This window comes from Megascapheus bottae, chromosome 5, assembly GCF_031878675.1.
Source record: "Megascapheus bottae isolate mThoBot1 chromosome 5, mThoBot2.hap1, whole genome shotgun sequence".
In the NCBI taxonomy this organism is placed as follows: domain Eukaryota; kingdom Metazoa; phylum Chordata; class Mammalia; order Rodentia; family Geomyidae; genus Megascapheus; species Megascapheus bottae.
In genome coordinates, this window is record NC_143513.1 from 48881799 (window position 1) to 48903752 (window position 21954).

At 38.8% G+C, this 21954-nt stretch overlaps 2 protein-coding genes across 16 annotated transcripts; one reads left to right on the forward strand and one right to left on the reverse strand.

The window, feature by feature from the left end:
• Positions 1-8123: 8123 nt before the first annotated feature.
• Mterf1 (mitochondrial transcription termination factor 1) lies at positions 8124-13277 on the reverse strand. 15 transcript variants are annotated; one of them, XM_090333080.1, is made up of 5 exons: positions 13173-13277; positions 11937-12000; positions 11207-11253; positions 10755-10817; positions 8124-9798 (listed from the first exon to the last, which is right to left on the reverse strand). In XM_090333080.1, exon 5 carries the CDS (start codon positions 9770-9772, stop codon positions 8642-8644), a length of 1131 nt encoding a protein of 376 aa, XP_090189206.1. In that variant the 5' UTR covers positions 9773-9798; positions 10755-10817; positions 11207-11253; positions 11937-12000; positions 13173-13277; the 3' UTR covers positions 8124-8641. The 15 variants fall into 15 exon arrangements, with proteins under 15 accessions (XP_090189206.1, XP_090189207.1, XP_090189203.1 ...); XM_090333081.1 differs by having other exon boundaries at positions 11207-11256; XM_090333077.1 differs by having other exon boundaries at positions 11929-12000.
• Positions 12977-20996, forward strand: LOC150063353 (nuclear pore complex protein Nup160-like). The gene is given in 7 exon segments (XM_090332227.1): positions 12977-13025; positions 13119-13400; positions 17636-18881; positions 18883-18992; positions 19193-19491; positions 19493-20613; positions 20615-20996. Coding segments are annotated over 7 exon segments (3489 nt in total).
• The last annotated feature ends 958 nt before the right edge of the window (positions 20997-21954 follow it).

Genomic DNA, 21954 nt, shown 5'->3' on the forward strand with positions numbered 1-21954 from the left:
ATAAATGACCACTTAAAGAAAACTACTTTTGCATTATTTTAAACTAACTGGAAAAAAAGAGAGCGATAAGGGCATTGACATATATCCTTACAACTTGAGGCTGACAGATAAAACAATTCTCCCTAACTCTCTTAATAGCTAATGGATGTTTTATTTAGCTTGAATCATCAACCAGACTTACAATTAACTAAAAACCATCAAGTAAAACCACTGCTCATGGTTCCCCTGCAGTTCATGAAGCTCTGAGCACAAGTAAACACAGGATGATTAAGACCTCATTTTAAACCCATTATCAGTAACATATAATTTCTATAATTACTTAATTTTATTATCAGTTAGTCACACAAAATTATACTTTAATCCTGTGAATGGTTTATCACATTAAGCTAAATTGATAAGCTACAACCATCTGTATTGTGCTCCTATGACATACAAGCATACAGCTTCAGCCAAGAAAAACAGATTTTGAAGAAGTTGAGCAGGTCTGCCAGAGAGATAGAATCTAGTATACAAAGTAGAATAATATGAACCTGACTGCACTAATTTTGCTACTGTTACTTCAGTTTTTGGCTAATTTAGATAATATTTAGGGAGCAAGTCTCCCCAGAAGCAAAAAGGAAAAGGAAAGGAATACCTCCACTTAGGGTTACTGCATTGTGTTTTTCTTGACAGCGTGCATTGTGTTTTCTTGACCGAGTAAATAGAGTCAACTCATTGAAGACACACCAGTTCGTTTAATGGCACAAAGCATGATATCCCAGATTTTCTTGTAGCAGAAAAGTTGAAGTCTAACTTCAACCAGGAACAGTAAGAACAAAGCAAAATACAGCTGCTATCATGATAAATTCCAGCCTACTGGTCTTAAGTGCCAGGAAGCCCTGAAGAATGAAGACACTTGTGTTAACCCATGTCATGGCCTGACTTGAATATAGGTTAAGGGTAAGGCTAAGATTTGAGCTCAGTTGGTTCAGAATGTGGACAAGATGTAATAGTGCCATCTGTAATCCCAGAACTGGGGAGGAAGAGGCAGGAGTGACAAGTTCAAGGTTAGCCTAGGTTACATAGGGAATTTTATCTAGTCCAACCTACACTACCTAGGAAGGCCTTGACTCACAAAACAAACAAAAACACTAAAAATAAATAAAACTAAAGTTCAGAGCTTATTCTGTTAGAAATATGAATCTATCAAACAAAACACTTTTCTGTATATCTCCTTCAGCTTCCCAATACCTATTCTGAAAAGAGATAATTTAATTCTTGATATAGATATAGAAATATAAAGTCAAATTTTTGTGAGAGTTAAAGAAAATCTAGAAAAACATATAGACAAGGAGAATCTACTATCAGGTAATAATTAAATTTTGAATCAGTGTCAAATGTATGAACTGTTCATCTTTTCTGAGACATGAAGTATACTAGACCACATATATTTAAAAGATGTCACTTGATATGTTTTGACAGGTATATGCTCTTTCAAAATCATCACCACTGATGAATATTATTTACCACTATCAAAAGTTTCCTTATGCTCCTTCTTGTAGTCCTTTCTGTATATCTCTCCCTATCTCACCTCTCTCATCTCATTAATCATTATTTGTTTCCTGTCACTACAGATTAATGAGCATTTTCAAGAATTTTATATAAATGGAATTACACAGACTGTACTCTGACTAGCTTCTCTCACCGAGCCTATGTTTTGATTCACTTGTGTTACATGTTTCAACATGCATAAATTAGGAGAACGCTTCACCTTGATATTTACCAAAAACATGTAGGAAAGCTTTTATATAAGCCTCTATAAAATGTATATATTATTGTCAAGGAACTATCATTAAACAAGACACAGTTTCAAGTGATCTTACAATCAAGTTCTGCTAAACTTTAAATGGCTAATTTCCAGTTTATAAACAATTCCAAAGCATAGAAGAAAAGCAGCAACCTTCTAAATATATTTTGAAGCTAGCACAATCCTGATCTAAAAATCTAACGAAGTATCAACACAAAGCATGCCATGTACTTAAGCTCCATGGTCTTTACATAATATTGCTATTAAAGAAAATAAGTGTCACATACTGACTTAATTGGCAGGTGAGATTCCAGCACTGCACTATCACTATCACATTTCACATTTTACTCAGAAATTAATTTTAAAAAAGGCTTAAACTTCCTGACAGTAGCTTAAACTTTAGCCCCAAAAGAATCTACATATATAATGACTTATTTTCTTATTTTCCTTATCTTTGTAAATGAAAAGGGGGATATACAGGTGTGAAAGCAAAAGGGCAGATGTCAGTCATTTTTTTTCAAACTCTTAATACTACTTTATTTGTGTAACTCAACCTTTTAAAAACTTGTTTTTAATTGTACTTTGTTTTCAGGATGATATATAGAGGGTGGCAGTTACATTCGTCACATAGTGGGTACATTACTTCTTGAACATTGATATACCTTTCCATCTTTTTCTCCTACTTTCCCTCCCCATAATCCCTCCTAATCATCTTGTTTTTCCTATTCCCTTCCCTAGTTCAAGTAAACAGATTAACAATATACTAGGTAACAAAGTCAGATACAGTAACAACATGAGGTAAGTCATACGGGGAAAAAAGAGACAAGAAAATACTTCACATAGTACACTAAGAAGAACAATAATTCATATTTGAAAGTAGCAAGCACAATCAGTGACCTATGAATGACAATTTGGAAGGTTAGACTTTTGATCAACAAATACAGTCTCCAATCTGAGGTAGTATAACACAAACCAGATGTCAGTCATTTTGAAAAGAACAAGAACGTAGAGGCATGAGCACCATTTGGGAGGAGTAACATAGATGTGAAAATAAGTAAGAAGATAAAGATAGCCTGGCTGGACTGGGAGTTTGGCCTAGTGATAAGAGTGCTTGCAAAAAAGAAAGGAAGAAAAAAAGAAAGAGAGAGAGAAAGAAACAAAGAAAGAAAGAAAGAAAGAAAGAAAGAAAGAAAGAAAGAAAGAAAAAAAGAAAAAAAGAAAGAAAGAGAAAGAAAGAAAGAAAGAAAGAAAGAAAGAAAGAAAGAAAGAAAGAAAGAAAGAAAAAGAAGAAAAGAGTGCTTGCCTAGCATGCACGAAGACCCAGGTTTGATTCCTCGGTACCACATACATAGCAAAAAGCTGGATGTGGTGCTGTGGCATAAGTGGTAGAGCTCTAGCCTTGAGAAAGTCCAAGGACAGTGCTCAGGCCCTGAGTTCAGTCCCCATGATGGGCAAAAAAAAAATAGCCTGGGTATGATACTTACCTGATTATGACATTCAAACACTTCAAAACTGACCTGTCTTATAAATTGTTGAAACAACAGGGCATAAACTGAGCAGTGACTATGAACAGCCCCAGTACAGGAAAACATTGGCTAGTTTATAACTCCTGTCTCCTATGTCCCCCAGCAGCCATCAGAATCTGGACCTTGTTCCTCTCTGGAGGACCCTAACTATGAATTGCAGCTTATCTCCATCCTGCTCAATGGTAAGCTTTGGGTATGATCTCTTCCCAAAATCTAGCAACATAATCTTGCTTTCCCACAATGTCAAGCTTTTCCTAAACTTTGTAACAATGGGCTATTTTCAGTGCTGTGGCAAGGACTCTGCCATCCATATCATCTCCCTTTAGACCTCTACTACTACTTTGGGGTATGAAATATGGTAACCTTATGGTCTGACAGTAGAAGGCTGCACTGTAGAATGTTGCATGGATAAACTTTGGAAACATTTTACTAAGTTGAAATCTAGTATTACACAATTCCATTTATATGTAATGTTCAGAAAAAGCAAATTTATACAAACTGAAAGATTAGGAATACAAGGATATAAGAATAATGAAGATTGGCAGCTAAAAGGTACAAAGTTTCTTTCAGGCGGCACAAACAGGCTTAACTGAGATTGTGGCTATGGTTACACATTCTATACATAAAAGGGAACATTACATACTTTAAGAGAAAATATGGCATGAATTTGATATCAGTAAATCTTTTTCTCAAATACTACTGTAACTTATTGCAGCTACCATTGGATAAGCACTACTATATGCAAGAAGCCTTATAGACCCAATTTGACTAAGTTTATGCAAGTGCGTGTGCCAGTCCTGGGCCTTGAACTTGGGGCCTGGGCACTGTCCTTGAGCCTTTTCAAGGACAGCACTCTTCCATTGAGTCACAGCACCAGTTCTGGCTTTATTGTATATGTGGTACTGAAGAATCAAACCCAGTGCTTCATGCATGCTAGGCAAGCATTTTGCTACTAGGTTCACACTCCAGGCCCCTGTAATTTGATCTTTCCTAACACATCAAAGCCAAATTTTAATCTTATATATGAGAAAACAAAGCCACTGGATTTTTCAAATATTTTTTTCATATTTATCCCTCTAAAGAAATGCTTCTAAGAAATGTTTTCTTAACTATGTCATATTTGCCACCAAATAGCTCATTGAATAACACTACTATTGAAAACTGTGAGAATCTGTGGCTCATATTTGTAACTTTAGCTACTTTAAAAGGATCAAGATGCCCCAATGGACAAATAAATCAAGAAAATGTGGTATACACACAATGGAATTTTACTCATACATTATGAAAAATGATATTGCATCATTTGCAAAGAAATGAAAAGACCTGGAAAAAATTATATTAAGTCAGGCCTAGAGAGACATACTATACATGTTTTCTCTCATCTGTGGAACCTAGAAATACTTTATAAATACATATACATAAACAATTCCGGTAGTATCCAAGTATATATATTAACCAAAATACAGTAGATTCAGTGGAAAACAACAGTGTAATTCCTTAGAAAGGCTCACAGCTCATCATCCATAGTCATAAAGGAAATGCAAATAAAAACAACACTAAAATACCACCTTACCCCAATCAGAATGGCCAATATTCTGAACTTAGACAACAACAAATGCTGGTGGGATGTGGAGAAAAAAGAACCCTGCTGCACTGCTGGTGGAATGTAAACTAATACAACCACTTTGGAAGGCAGTTTGGAGGTTCCTCAAAAAACTAAAAATAGACCTTCTCTATGACCCAGCCATACCACTCCTGGGCATCTACCCTGAGCATCATAACCCAGGATATGGTAAGGACACCTGCTCAGCCATGTTCATCTCTGCACTATTCACAACAGCCAAGAGATGTAAACAACCCAGATGCCCCACTACAGATGAATGGATACAAAAAAATGTGATATATATATATATATATGTACAATGGAATTCTACATAGCCAACGGGCAAGAAAAAATAATGGCATTTGCTAGGAAGTGGATGGAACTAGAGTAAATCATGTTGAGTGAGACAAGCTGAAACCAAAGGAACAAAAGGCCCATGGTCTCCATGATACGTGTATATTAGATCCAAACAGTGTAAGAGCGATGACTCGGGTACTCAAGGTCACTGACATGAGCTTGGAGATACAAATGTAACTACATTGACATATGAATCTGATGGGATTCAGATTTTATAGACAGGATATATTATGTAGATCGATATGTATCATAGAAACTCTCAGCTTAATTTTAATTTTCTTCTTAAACTTCTGTGCCAGTGATTGCATATAGAAATTCCATTCTTGAATATGTGTTTGTTAAACTGGACATTTGAAATATGATGTAAAAAATGCAGTATTAATAAAATCAATTAATAAAAAATAAAAGAAAGGCTCAGAGTTCAACAAAATAAATGCCAGAAAACAGGTACTTAAAAGTAGAGGATGGGGGCCAGGAGTTTGGCCTAGTGATAGAGTGCTTGCCTAGCATGCATGAAGACCTGGGTTCGATTCCTCGGTACCACATACATAGAAAAAAGCCAGAAATGGTGTTGAGTCTCAAGTGGTAGAGCTCTAACCTTGAAAAAGTCCAAGGACAGTGCTCAGGCCCTGAGCTCAAGCCCACGACTGGCAAAAAAAAAAAAAAGTAGAGGATGGGCCAGGAGTTTGACATAGTGGGAAATGTGCTTGCCTAGCATGCATGAAGACCAGGGTTCAATTCCTCCGTACCACATACATAGAAAAAGCTGGAAATGGTGCTGTCTCAAGTGGTAGAGCACTAGCCTTAAGAAAGCCCAAGGACAGTGTTCAGGCCCCAGGACTGGCAAAAAAATTTTTTTTAAATTTAAAAAAGGACAGGAGGCTGGACACCGTGGCTCACACCCGTAAGCCTAGCTACTCAGGAGGCTGAGATCTGAGGATCAAGGTTCAAATCCAGCCTGGGCACAAAAGGACCTGAGACTCTTATTTCCAATTAACCTCTAGAAAACAGGAAGTTGGGACAATGTCCAAACCAAGGGGTAGGGTGGTTGCCTTGAACTGAAATGCTCAGGGACAGCGCCCAGGCAGAGTTTAAGCCCCATGACGCACAAAGAGGCGGGGTGGGGGGGGATTTAGGGGAGAGGGAGAGGCAAATGAAGAGAGGAATGGAAGAAAATATAGTCATAAAATTCAATGGATATACTATAAAATGTAGAAAATTGAGGGAAGGAGTGGGATTGGGAGGGATGGGGGAGTATGATGAAAGGGATGACATCAACTTCACTGTATTAGAAATTATTGAATGCAATACCTTTGTACAACTAATTAAGAGATTATTTAAAATAAGTATCAAAGTTCAAGGTCAGCCTGGGCAAAAAGTTTAAGACCTCTTCTGAACTCATAGGTGAACTTCATAGGACACACCTGTTATCCCAAGCTACATGAAAGAATCAGAACAGCTCAGGCAGGAAAGCCCTTAAGAATTCAACTCACTGGAGGGGGTATAGAGAGGGAAATGAGGATAAAAACATGAGAAGAGGTATCAATGTGTGAGAAGTAATGCACCTGGCAAATGTAACTTTAACCGCTCAACTCAACTGGGTGCCAGTGGCTCACGCCTATAATCCTAGCTACTCAGGAACCTGAGATCTGACGATCTCGGTTCAAAGTCAGCCTGGGCACTAAAGTCCCTGAGACTCTTTATTTCCAATTAACCACCAGAAAACCAGAAGTGGCAGTGTGGCTCAAGTGGTAGAGAGCTAGCCTTGAGCTAAAGAGCTCAGGGACAGTGCCAGGCTCAGAGTTCAAGCCCCACACCAGCAAAAAAAAAAAAAGAATTCATCTCATGAGATATATTTCTTTTCTCAAATTCAGAATATCTTATGAGGTGTTTTCACTTTTTAATGCTATACTTACCAGAATAACTATAGCCTAGCATTGGTCCTACTCTTTTGGAGAGACAGAAATGTCTTTAGATTTTACCAATTAGTCATTATGTGTGACAATACTTCACACACAGGTATTTAATCTAAAATGTAGCTATTAAAGTTAAAAAATACAAACTTAATGAAAACATTCATATGCACTTGTTTGTATTATGTAGTCACTTAAATAGCGTAAAACAGTAATGTCATGAAGTGGGAATATACTTTTGATAAACTGATAGTTTTTAAATGATACAAATAATGTAAAAAAATTCCAACTTAGATGTCAGTACACAATGGTTCTCTTTTGTGTGTTGAACATATGTATATTTTGATGCTGCTAAAGTATAAAGTTTTTACTCTAGGAAAATGTGATTATTGTTGAATTATGTGTTTTATGTACAATTTATATAATGTTCTCAATGTATACGTATACTTTGAAAAGTAAACAAATCTTTCTCAAAAATGCAAAAAAAAATAATTCATCTCCTCAAAGGAAGTGGAATGTGATGGTGTGCACCTGATACCAAAAAATGATCCAAAAATATGCAAGAGAAATCAGGACCTCCAATGCAAAGTTAACTTGTGAAAAAGGCTAGAGGTGTGGTGCAGCCCAAGTGCAAGGTCCAAAGTTCCAACTTCTGCACCACACACATATGAATGAACATACAAACAGCATTAGAAAACTAGGCATTTGTTCTTGTTCCTATCAATAATGCAGAATTAAGTGTTTTAGAGGCATCACTAATAGAAAACAGGGTTTGAAAATAAACATCGCTGGAAATAATTTAAAGTAATTAAGGTCATATAACTTGATTCATCTTTTCAATGTTTATCAGACTAGACTGTCAATATGTTCAAAGTTTATATCTGAGTTCATATTATTTAGTAACGCTTTGAGAAATTACACTAGATGAAGTAAAAGTACAGAAATGATGAACACCATCTTTACAGTACATTTATTATGGAAAAATATTGTTTTAAACTTTATTATTTGCCATCCATATTTTAGCCACACATGTAGAGGACTTCATAAACATATTAGCAACTCCATAAAAGTAGGCCCATTTTTTAAAGGTACAATTTCTCTTTACAAGAGATGGATATACAGAAATAATAAGGAAGTTCTATTTTGTGACTACAATGTAACTAATCATCAATTCCATTTCCATATTAATCTACTTGTGACTGTAGCAAATTATTACAACTAAACTGTTTAAAGCAATATTATTTCTACAGCTCTGTAGGTCAGACGTTGGATAGTGATCTCACTGGGCTACCCTTAAGGCATACCAAACATGACCTTTTATGAACTTCTAAAACAACGTATCTGAAGGATTGTTATACATGTGTCTGTGGTTAAGAAATCAAAATTCTGCTTTTAGAAAGGCCCACATTCCAATTTTATCACTATAAGACTCTGTTTCAACTCTGCAAGCAGTGTTTTATCCACCTAATTTCTTCAATTTATCTTTGTATCTTTTTTGACTCCATGATAGGAGAAGAATGTTTGATGTACTCAGGTTATAGCCAATATGTACCAATTCTTTGATTCGACTTTTCAAAGTACTTATACTGGAGTCTAGAATCTTAACATTTTTGATTATTTGCGAAATACTAATTTTTTCTTCTATGAGACAGTCTATTTTATCATTAAACTTTTTATCTGACAAGAAAATTGCATCTGGATAGCTTATGACAAATTTCTGCACCTCTTCATTAGTACATCCAAGAGACAACAGCTTTTCTTTTATATTTGTGTAGTTTTTTTTGACATAGTCACTAGAAAGGTCTAGGATGCCAGCTCCTCGACCACATATCAGAAGCAAAAGTTCCTCGTTGTCCAGGTTTAAAGTTGACTGTAAAAATTCAATGTTAGTTTTCAGCCGCTTGGTGCTCTGAATTAAGATGAAAGGATTTTTAGAAATTATCTTCTGGATAAAATCTGTGGGATCATTGTGACCCAAGGACAAAGACAGTGCCTGCAAAAATTCAATAATCTGTTTATTCAAATCAGGGGTATTGGAGAAAGTGCGAGGGGCATAGTGTAACACCCGACAAAGGCAATCACGGGTCAATCCAACTGAGTAGAGGTACTTTATATTATTCTCTAATTTTATGTTGTTATTGGACCGAAAAAAGGATTCAGGTGAGCGTTGCAAAATATTTATAATTTCAAGGTCTGATGTCATAATGTTTCTCCATAGTTCCCACCGTTTTGAAAGACTTTCAAGAGTACGTGTTATGGCCCGTGGATATCTTGATATGATGCTAGCAATCACTTCTTTGCTAGCTCCCTTTGACAGAAGGAACATCTGCAAAGTCCCCTCATTGGTTTCCATCCTGTTAAAAACTCCAGGCTGTCTCTTCTTTGCCTTGTCAATATCAACTCCCATAGTAAGTAGGTTATTCAGCAGATCCTTGTTTTTCAAAGACTCATTGTCCTTATTATCACAATACACACCAAATGGCCTAAATGAAACTATCCTGAGGAAGATTTCTGCTGAATATTGTAGCATCCAACATCTTGAACCAAAAATATTACTGCTTATATCCCAGAGGTTTCTTGATGCCATGATGGAAGTCAAAGCCTTTTGGATGGCTGCATAAAATAAAATATATTTCACACAAATGCCTATATCATATAACTGACACTATGATCCTATAAGCAACATTATCCTCTAAGAAAATACCTTCCTGACGCACTGGTAACAATTCAGTCACTACATTCTTACTCTCTACTGTTTACACTGGCTAAGGACACAGGATGCTACTACTTTTAGTATAAAGTAGATGGCAACATCACTGCTTCAAAATTTTCCTGCTTTTACCTCCCCCTTTTTATTTGACCCATAGCCTCCTAGTTTCCAACCCTTATGAGTATTCCTAACATAAATGTTAACATGTTACTTTGATCATCCTCCACTATATCATCACCATTATTACCCAAACTCAGCATGGGCCACATGAACCTGTTACACAACTTCCAATTTTGAGGAGACTTCAGTAACTTATTTTCCTGATCATTTACAAATGAATATAAAATATATGAATTTAAATTATTATAATCATAGGTCTTACTATGATGAGTATATTCATATATCAGATTTGTGGTCTGAATCATACAACACATGATGTGTGTGTGTACACGCACATGCATGGACATATGCACTTGAACACATGGTGTGTGTGTGTGTGTGTGTGTGTGTGTGTGTGTGTGTGTGTGTGTGTGTGTGTACGCGCACATGCATGGACATATACACTTGAACTCAGGGCCTGGGCACTATTCTTAACCTTTTTCACACAAGGATAGTGTTCAATCGCCTGAGCCACAATTCTGCTTCTCACTTTTCTGGTGGCTTAATGGGAACAATAACCTCACAACTTTCCCACTCAAGTTGGCTTTGAACAACTGTCAGATCTCAGCCTCCTTATTATCTAGGATTACAGGCATGAGCTACCAGTGCTTGGCTCAATATATAATTTTTAAATACTTATATTCTTTTTCAGAATGCATATCTGTTAAAGAAAAAAAAAGCTTAATTCTTTACTATTTACCTACAATGGGTTCTTACTCAGAGGAGGTATTCTCTTTTGCCCCATCTCTTAATTAGACATGAACTAGAAAATAAGAGATAAACAGTTTCAATATACCAGAAACATTTTTGGTTTTAAGATACTGCTTTCAGTGTCAATTTCAAAGAAAGCCTCTTTGTGCTTATCCTTTCAATTACTCCAATTTTAAAAATGTTCCTAGGAATGCTAAGGAAATTCCTGTGGTTCAGTCTACAGATTCCCAAGTGAATGGGAAAAGATTCTAGAAGTGCAGAGTCAAGTAACATTTGAATTCAAATGCATGACACTCACAAAGTAAATTTCAAACTACATAAAACACATTTTGAGACAGATCTAACGTCTACTGAGCTTACTAGTCTGTTCTGCAAAACTACATACTCTTCTAAAATATGTGGAATTTTTAAATAATTTTTTAACTTAAGAATGAAGATTACCTCGCATAGCTCGAGCCAGTACTTTTCCAGATGTTCAAGGGTGACCTCTACTGGGTAACAGGAGAGAAAGCACTGTCAGAGATCAGCCCAGTGCTTTATAAAATAAAGTGACCCTATAGGATATGGGGGGCAAGGGGAGATAGTAAAAACTTTTCTTTATACTTGTCTTAATCTTTGAATATTTCCACTTTTTACATACATTGTATAACATGCATACAACATAATGGAACTGACAAGTATAAATCACTAAATATACATATGTGTATTTATTAATATTTTAATTAATGTGTGCAATCAAATTTGAAGATACTACTTAACTCTCTCCTTCTATCTCTCCCTTTCTCTCTCTCTATCTTAAGAATCATTTATGATGAAAATCTAAGTAAGCTTCACTTTTTTCCTTTTCCTAACAGTCATATCATACAGGTTCAGCTTCTTCAGCATCTCTGAAATCCAGTCACTCCTCTGTTATTCTCACATGATCAGACGTCTTCAGAATCCAAGTCTTTGCTTACACCAACTGCCTTAATTTGCTTCTCTAACATGAGTACCCAAACCTGCTGACACACTGTAGGTACAAACAATGTGGTTAGATCCCGATTTCTGAATGAAGACTTCTGTAGTTATCATCCATAAAGAAAAACCTTCAGATTGACATTCAAAACTCTCACCACTAAGTTTTAACTACTCATTCAGTTATTTCTTCTGTTTTGTATACTGACCTCATTACCTGGCATCATCATGTCTCCAGCTCTCTGGGAGTGAGCCAGTGGAGCACACTTGTATTCTCAGCCCTGGGGAGGATCACAAATTTAAGACAGCCTGGGCTACAATGGAAGAAGGCTCAAAAACAAAAACAAAACAAACCTCTGGTCCTGATCACCCTTGCCCATTCCATACCCTTGCCTTTGTTTAAGCTGAATTTTCTTTCACAAAGAAAGTGCCTATTGATAGTTCAAGGTCCCATATTAAATACACTTCAATTTTTTAACAAATACTTATTTTAAAAAACATTTACAAAAAAATGTGAACAAATAGGTAGGTCTAAGACTGCATTCACCCATTTAAAAAATGTTTTCAGCTAATCACCACTGAAACCAGTCCTACACTGTCACAAAAATGAATAGCTTAATGTAAATGTCAGTTCAACTTCCTGAACCCATAATTTTCAAAAATATTAACTACTCAGTAATGACTTCACTCTACCTCTCAGAGTTACTTTTGTACATTAACCTAAAGCATTGTCTTAAGGTCTAATGTTCAAATGCCACAAGCACGCGGAAAAATATCTGCTCTTTGTAACTCATCACTCACCTTATCTTTTGACAAGGCAGGTGAGTACAGAGAGCTTTACCTCAATATATGTGTTACCGTATTTGCCTGAAGGTGAAAAAAAAAAAAAAAAAAAAACAGCAGCAGCTTCCAGAAACTGCACACGCCCCCAAAAAGGGGAGGGGCCGGAGTTTGGCCTAGTGGTAGGCCGAGTGCCTAGCAGGCACGAAGACGAGGGTTCGAGTCCCTGTTACCACATACACAGAAAAAGCCCGAAGTGGTGCTGTGGCTCGTGTGGTAGAGCTCTCACCTTCAGAAAACACAAGGACAGGGCTCGGGCCCTGAGTTCAAGGCCCAGGACTGGCAAAACAAAAAGGAAAAGGAAAGGAAGGGACATAGTGTCAGGAGGTGTTAACAGAAATGAAGATTACTTTCTGCCCACGCGGCACGCTTCCGTGGGACTGTATTTTCGTCACCCTGCGAGGATGGACAAGTACGATGGAGGGAGAGGGGAGTAGCAGAACCACAACTTGGTTCTCGGAAGCCGGTCACGAGAACCCAGGGTCTCGCACACCACCGGGCCCTCCCCACCCCACCCGGCCCCACAACCCTCCCTGACTCGGCTTCCTTCCCTCTGCAGACTTACAAACCACCGGGGTGGAGGCGGGGGGAGCACACACAGGGAGTCTCAAACCTCAGTCTGAATGGCACACTGTTCAAAGCTCACAGGACTTGCGGGCTCCGCATCCGCTTCTCCTTCCCCCAGCAGGGGCCGAGGGGGCGGAAGTAAAGAACACTAACGTCCTGTCCCGGGCAGCGCGCGGGAGTGACGTCATCGGCTCTGCGCCCCGCCCAGGCGCCCGCAGTCCCGTCCTCAGTGGTACGACTCGAGGCGGCCAGCAGAGGGCGACGGAAGACCGCTGTCAGGGCTGGCCTGCGAGGGCCCAGACTTCGTTCTTGGTGCCTTCTCTGTAGCAAGGAAACAATTCCTTTTTCTCCTCATTTTTACCCCTACGTGATTTGTGGTTGACAAGTTTCTGGATTTGTTGCTTGGTTAATACTAAAAACTTTGCCTTGGGGAATTTAAATGTCTAATTATCAAAGAACCTAGTAAGTGAAACTATTCACGGCAATTCCTCCAGGTGTAAAAAACTGAAAAATTATGATTTGTTTGAGCTCAGTGTATAAATTGATGTGTAACAACTGTTTTACAACAAGAATGTGAAACACTAAAATCCGGTGTTTTTAGGAATTATTAAATTGCAAAGTTGAAGAAGACTTTTCAGTTCATGGAGCCCCAATCTTCTCATTTTACACATAAGAATATGGAATATCCAAGTAGAGGCCAGTAAGAGCACTTACACTTCCTGGAGCTCTAAGTCATCTGTAATTTCTATCCCATACTTTGTAGATTTATTATGTGTATCCCCTAAGGTTTGTTGTTTTGTTTTTTTTTTTTTTTCCAGCAATATGAGTGGAGGAAATTGGTACTGGCACTTTAACTCAGGGCCTCATGCTTGCTTGATTTTCTTCCTTTGCTGACACTGTCACTTGAGCCATGCCACTGGCCAGGTTTTTTGCTAGCTAATTTGGATATGGAAGCTTGTGGATTTTTCTGCTTGGGCTGACTTCAACCTGCTATCCTCTAAGTCTCAGCCCCCTGAGTACCTAGGATTACAGGCATGGGCTGCTGGTACCCAACTGATTGGAATTTGTTGTTTTGCTTTGTTTTATTAGTAATATGAAAGTTAACCCAGCCAAGGTCTAAGAAATACAGTTCATCATCAATTTGGGCAGGAAAATCTTGTGGGACCCTCATCTCTAATTACCAAAAATCAGAAGTTGAGCTGTGCCTAAAATGGTAGAATACTAGCCTTGAGGAAAAACATTAAACCTATGGGTGGGGAATGTGGCCTAGTGGTAGAGTACTTGCCTAACATGCACAACACCCTGGGTTCAAGGCCAAAAATGGTGCTGTGATAGAGCACTAGCTTTGAAAAAGTTAAAGTACAGTGCCTAATCCCTGAAGAATGGGTGGGAGGGGGGAGGACTCAAAGATATCACCTATGTCCTGAGTTCAAGCCCCAGTACTGGCACAGGGAAAAAAAGGAAAGAAAAGATTAAGCCAAAGAAAATTAAAGACTCAAGATTTTCTTTCCCCAAACTGGACTTAAACATTCCAGAGCCAGGCTAAAACTAGTTCAAATCTATACTCCACTGAGAAGTTCTTTTACTCTTGTGTGGTTTTTTTGCCAGTCCTGGGGCTTGAACTCAGGGCCTGAGTGCTGTCCTTGGGCTTTCTCTACCACCTGAGCCACAGCACCATTTCTGGCTTTTTCTATGTATATGGTACTGAAAAATCAAACCCAGGTCTTCATACATGCTGGGCAAGCACTCTACCACTAGGCCAAACTCACAGCCAGTCCTCTACTATTTTTTATTGTAATTAATAGAAGAGTTACATTATATTTGCCAGATAGAAGGTGCATTTCTTCACAAACATTGATACCCCTTCTCATATTTTTGTCCCCATTTCCCTCCCCCAAGTCCTCTACTCTTATGCCTGAAGATGATTCTACCATGCCTAATGTGCCTGCCTAACTCATTCTCCCTTCAGAAGTTCAGACTCTCAGTTGAGCACTCTAGTTGGAGAATCAGCAGGCACAAGAGTTTTTTGGGGAGGGAGAAGGAGGAAAAGGGGGGAGGAAGGAGGAAGAGGAGGAGGAGTTGGTGGTGGTGGTAGTGGAAGTTATTCATACCTGTAATGGTAACTACTCTGGAGGTTGAGATTAGAAGGAGCTCATTTTGAGACTAACCTAGTCAAAAAGTTCATAAGACTCTTATTCAACACAAAAAGCTATTCATTGTAGAAGGAACCCAATCATGAAGGAAGTGTAAATAGGAGGATTGCAATCCAGGCTGACCCAGACCTAACCTATAAATCCTATTGTAATAATAACGAAAGCTAACCAGGCACTGGTGACTTATGCCTGAAATCCTAGCTACTCCGGAGGCTGAGATTTGGAGGATAGCAGTTCAAATCCAAGTTTGGCAGAAAACTCTGCAAGACTCCATTTCCAGATTAACCAGTACAAAGGCATGGTTCAAGTAGCAGAGTGCCAGATGAGAAGGCAAGCTAAGCAAGTATGAGGCCTTGAGTCAAGCCATATCACTGCCAATAATGAGGATGATGATGGGGACAATGATGATGATGGTGATGGTAGTGGTGGTTGTAGTGATGATTGAATTTAAAAGGATTAGTGATGTAGTTCAACAGTAGACTATCTGCCTAGCAGGCTCCGAACCTTGGATCCAAACCTCAGGACTGTCATCTGCAAAAAAACCAAGATTTCAGTCAACACAAGTATAAATACCACTGGGATTGTTTGATCCCATTATACCATGACTTCAATCTCAGTTGCCATGAAATGATTCTTAATGATTGGTAAGGAAATCTAAGAAAAGAGAAAAGAAGCAAATATCTACAAGATGAAATAAAATATTCCTTGTCTAAAACCATCTTCTTTCTTATTTCCATTGTGTTTTGAAATTCCAGCTTAAAGATTTATTCCTTGATTTTTATAAAATGGTGATTTTTAAATTGCAAATGTATTTGAAAGGAAAGACACTAGACCAAAAGTGGGTACTTTTTTTCTACAAAGGGCCAGATACATTTTAAACTTGAGGCCTGTGCTACATAACTAGTTTTCCTCTTTAAAAAAAAAAACTTTTAACGGTCCTTTAAAAATGTAAAAACTGGCCATAATCTGTCAATGTCTGCAATAAGCTAATGCACTATTGACATAATTATAACCTTACCTTTCTATTGTATTAAATGTATCTAAAGGCTGAGAATTTGTAAATGTAATTTAATTTGGTTGTAAAGGTGATATACAGGGGGGTTACCATTGTATATGTGAGGTAATTAGTACATTTCTTGTCTAACATTGGTGTCCCTCTCTCATTTTTCTCCTACTTTCCCTCCTCCTGCTAAGTTGTAAAGTTCATTTCCAACAGTGTCTTGTGAGTATCACTGCTACATTGGTCCACACTTTGTCCTTTGCCTCACCTTTTTGTTATTCCCCTTCTTTCCCTGAATCAGACAAACATGCATACAAGATACAGAATACCAAAAACTAAATGATGACAGAATTTAAAGAAAAGAAAAATGAAATGACTTCGCACAGTACATTAAAAACATACAGTGACATGTAGTGCTGTATCCAGATCCTTATTCAGAAAGATCTCGAGAATACTTCTGAGATCCTCTCAATCTTAGCCTTGCTCAAATACCTAGGATTACACACATAAGCCAATGATGCCAAACAAGGCTTCATATTCTTTTTGTCTAGTCCTGGGCTTGAGCTCAGGGCCTGAGCACTGTCCTTGGACTTTTCTCAAGGCTAGAGCTCTACCACTTGAGCCTCAGCACCACCTCCAGCTTTTTTCTATGTATGTGGAACCGAGGAATCGAACCTGAGCCTTCATGCATGCTAGGCAAGCACTCTACCACTAGGCCAAACTCCCGGGCCAAGGCTATATATTTTTAAAAGCACAATTTTGACATGGAAAAAAGAACAACTGTAGAAGTCTTAGTAAACACTTTGAACTTCCTATGAAATATATATTCTTTTTATTTAATCATAAAACCTTTTCTTCAGAAATTTGTTGTTTTGCATAATTTGTTTTTTCCTCACTTTTTTAAACAAGATTTTACTTTCCTCTTCTCTGAACCTTTGTACCATCTATAACATGGGTTTAAATGGAAACTGTACTCTAAGTAACAGCCAACATATTGAAACTCAATCTAACCGTAGATTGAAGACTATCTGAATGTAGGTAGAACCATACTCGGTAGCACCTTAATGAAAAAATCCACTTTTCCAATGTCAGAGTGGTACCCTGAAAGGATATTTTCATGGCATTTCTCTTGCTGTTGATAAGACTGACAACTTTCCAGTTATTAATGAGATACAATGACATACTCTTCTTGGGCTCAGCAGAAACTGCTGTATATGATTTCCACCAGTGCCAACATGACTTTCAAAACGCAGCATCCTTTGTACTTATTTATTATGGTAACCTAAAGAGGCAATCTAAAAACTTATTGAGAAACTTATTCACTTTCAAATACAAGTCTCATTTAAAAATAACTAGACAGACGCACCGCCCCGTGTGGGGAAATTCAGCGAGAGCGCGAGAGGTTTCTACTATGTGGAAAGCGGCAAGTTGTTCTCCATCACCAGAAACAGGAGACCTTGGTTGATTTTGCCTTACCTTCCACGGATATCTGGGCCCTATGGCATGATGCTGAGAACCAAACAGTTGTGAAATACATCAACTTTGAACATAATGTTGCAGGTCAGTGGAATCCAGTCTTTATACAGTCTCTGCCAGAAGAAGATACTGTCATCAGAGATGACCAAGACCCAAGAGAGAGGTACTTGAGGAATCTTTTTATACCAGGATGGTTCATAAATGCGGCTTTATGTAAAGCTTTACAGATTTTCTGCAGACCAACTGAGAGAAATCTGGATCTTTTCTGGAATGAACTAAAGAAGGAAGTTACTTTAGCTGTTGAAAGTGAGCTCCAAGGAAGTGTGACAGAATATGAGTTCGCCCAAGAGGAGTTTCGAAGTTTACAAAAGGAATTCTGGAGCAAGTTCTATGCCTGTTGCATTCAGTATCAGGAAACCTTCTCCCATCCCCTTGCCCTGCATTTGAACCCCCACACAAACATGATGTGCCTCCTGAAAAAAGGATACCTGTCTTTCCTGGTGCCCTCCTCCTTAGTGGATCATTTATATCTCCTACCTGACGAGAATCTTCTGACCGAGGATGAGACAAGCATTTCTGATGATTTGGATGTTGCTCGGGATGTCATCTGTCTTATAAAATGTCTTCGGCTCAGTAAAGAATCTGTAACTATCAGTAATGATTAAAGAATCATTAAAGACATGTCAGCTCTGATGGAAGTGAGTTGTTACAACCTACAGTCTCCAGAAAAGTCTGCCGAACGGATTCTGGAAGATCTGATCACTATTGATGTCGAAAATGTGATGGAAGATATCTGTAGTAAACTGCCAGAGATTCAGAACCCAGTCCATGCCATTGGACTCCTTATACGAGAAATGGATTCTGAAACAGAAGTAGAAATGGAAAAGGGATTCAACCCAGCCCAGCCTTTGAATGTTCATATGAATGTTTCCCAGCTGTATGGTAGTAACACAGCAGGGCACATTGTCTACAAAGGCGTGTATAAAATTACCAGTACCCGCTTCCTGATCTGCCGAGACCTCCTGATCTTGCAGCAGCTCTTAATGAGGATAGGAGATGCAGCAATTCTGGGAGCTGGTCAGCTCTTCCAGGCTCAACAAGACCTGCTACATCGACCAGCTCCCTTGCTCTTATCACCTCTTTAAATGGGCTAGTCAGTCCTTGGCTACTGATGTTCCAGTTGATACACTAGACTCTAATCTCCAACATTTATCAGTGCTGGAACTAACAGACTCTGGTGCCTTTTTTTTTGCCAGTCCTGGGCTTGAGCTCAGGGCCTGAGCACTGTCCTTGGGCTTTCCTCAAGGCTAGAGCTCTACTCTGGGCCATCGCACCATTTCTGGCTTTTTCTATGTATGTGGTACTGAGGAATCGAACCCGGGTCTTCGTGCATGCTAGGCAAGCACTTTAACCACTAGGCCAAACTCCCAGCCCCAGACTCTGGTGCTTTAATGGCAAATAAGTTAGTTTCTAGCCCTCAGACAATTTTGGAGTTATTCTTCCAAGAAGTTGCAAGAAAACACATTATAGCATATCTCTTCTCTCAGCCAAAGGCACCTCTGAGCCAAACTGGATTGAATTGGCCTGAAATGATTTCTACAATTACCAATTACTTACTGCAACTTTTATGGCCTAGCAATCCTGGTTGTCTCTTTCTAGAATGTTTGATGGGAAATTGCCAGTATGTACAGTTACAGGATTGTATTCAACTGCTACACCCTTGGTGTCAAGTCAACCGTTGGTTCCTGTCGATTTATGCTGGGCCGATGTTACCTAGTTACTGGAGAAGGACAGAAGGTTCTGGAAAGTTTCTGCCAGGCAGCATCTGAAGTGGGCAAAGAGGAATTTTTAGATCGCTTGATCTGTTCAGAGGATGGGGAGATTGTGTCTATCCCCAGACTGCAGTATTATGATAAGCTTTTACGCCTACTTGATGTTGTTGGCTTACCTGAACTGGTTATACAGTTGGCTACATCAGCAATAACTGATGCAGGTGATGACTGGAAAAGCCAGGCTACTTTAAGGACATGCATTTTCAAACATCATTTGGATTTAGGTCACAATAGCAAAGCATATGAGGCCTTAACTCAGATTCCTGATTCCAGCAGGCAGTTATATTGTTTACGGCAGCTGGTGGTAATTCTTTGTGAATGTTCACAGCTACAGGATCTTGTAGAGTTCCCCTATGTGAATCTTCATAATGAGGTTGTGGGGATAATTGAGTCAAGGGCCAGAGCTGTGGACCTTATGACACACAATTACTATGAACTTCTCTATGCCTTCCATATTTATCGCCACAATTACCGGAAAGCTGGCACAGTGATGTACGAGTATGGAATGCGTCTTTGCAGAGAGGTTCGAACTCTTCGAGGACTAGAGAAACAAGGCAACTGTTATTTGGCGGCTATTAATTGCTTACGGCTTATTTGTCCAGAATATGCATGGATTGTACAGCGGGCATCTGGAGCAGTGTATGATCGTCCTGGAACATCCCCTAAGAGGAATCACGATGGAGAATGCACAGCTGCCCCAACCAATCGGCAAATTGAAATCCTGGAGCTAGAAGACCTAGAGAAAGAACGTTCCTTGGCTCGAATTCGCCTCACTTTGGCGCAGCATGCTCCATCAGCAGTTGCAATTGCAGGAAGTTCATCAGCCGAGGAGATGGTTACTCTCTTGGTTCAGGCTGGCCTCTTCGACACTGCCATATCACTCTGTCAGACTTTCAAGCTTCCTTTAACTCCAGTCTTTGAGGGGCTTGCTTTCAAATGTATCAAGTTGCAGTTGGGAGGAGAGGCCACTCAAGCAGAAGCCTGGGCCTGGCTTGCAGCCAATCAGCTCTCCTCGGTCATCACTACTAATCAACAAGCTTTTGTCCTATGGAGTGCCTCTGCCTAATTGGCTTGTAAACAGTTACAAGATAGTTGATGCTGCTGAGTTGCTTCGGCTTTATCTGAACTATGACCTTTTAGAAGAAGCTGTGGATTTGGTCTCAGAATATGTGGATGCTGTGTTAGGAAAAGGACATCAGTACTTTGGAATTGAGTTTCCACTGTCTGCAACAGCCCCACTGGTGTGGCTCACATACTCCTCAATTGATCAGCTTCTCCATGCGATGGGAGAAAACAGTGCCAACACTCACAACATCGCGCTGTCCCAGAAAATACTTGTCACATTGGAGGACTACCAGCAAAAAGTTGATAAGGCAACAAGAGATTTATGATACCGTCGGAACTTGTGATCTGGATTGTTTCCTACCTAGCCTTTGTAACCTTGGTGCCTCATAGGGCTTAAGACTACTACTCTACAGGAACCCTGTACACAAGGCCATTTGTTATAACCATAAACATTGTGGACTACACTCGGATCTGCAGTTCTGCACAAAACAAAAGAGAGTCAGAGAATCCTATGCTTGCTGGTGGTGCTAACATGATTTCTGGTTTTCAACTTTGGTCTCAAAACAGCTGCTTTTGTATATGATTCACAGGCTTTTTTAGAGTTTATATATATATACATATATATATATATTTTTTTTTTTGCCAGTCCTGGGCTTGAGCTCAGGGCCTGAGCACTGTCCTTGGACTTTCTCAAGGCTAGAGCTCTACCACTTGAGCCTCAGCACCACTTCTGGCTTTTTTCTATGTATGTGGTACCAAGGAATCGAACCCGGGTCTTCGTGCATGCTAGGCAAGCACTTTAACCACTAGGCCAAACTCCCGGCCCCAGAGTTTATATTTTTTTAAACTACAGAAGATATTCTTTATCTGCAAATTCAAACCCACCTTCACTTTCCAAAATAGCTAATGGTTGTTGGTTTGTTGGCTGGCTACCATAAGCAGTCACAGAAAATCTTTCCATTCTTCCGTATCACTTTTTGTATTTCAATGGAATTATTTTGGTCCAAAACTGACATGTATTTTTCTGTATTGCAAACAGAGCCTAATAATTTTGCATACTCTTTTCATTATTTATTGTGGAGTTTTTGTATAATCTTCAATAAATAATTTGCCTAGTTTAAGCCTAAAATGAGAACCAGTTGCTTAAAAAAAATAAATTTTAATTTGAATCTGGTTCTGAAGCTAAAGTTGACTAAACTTTTAGCCAAGAAAAAATTGGAAATCCATTATCTATAAAGGCAACAGATTTTCAAAGTAAATTCTGTTAACTGACATGATTTCTAATAATCAAGCCAGACTTGA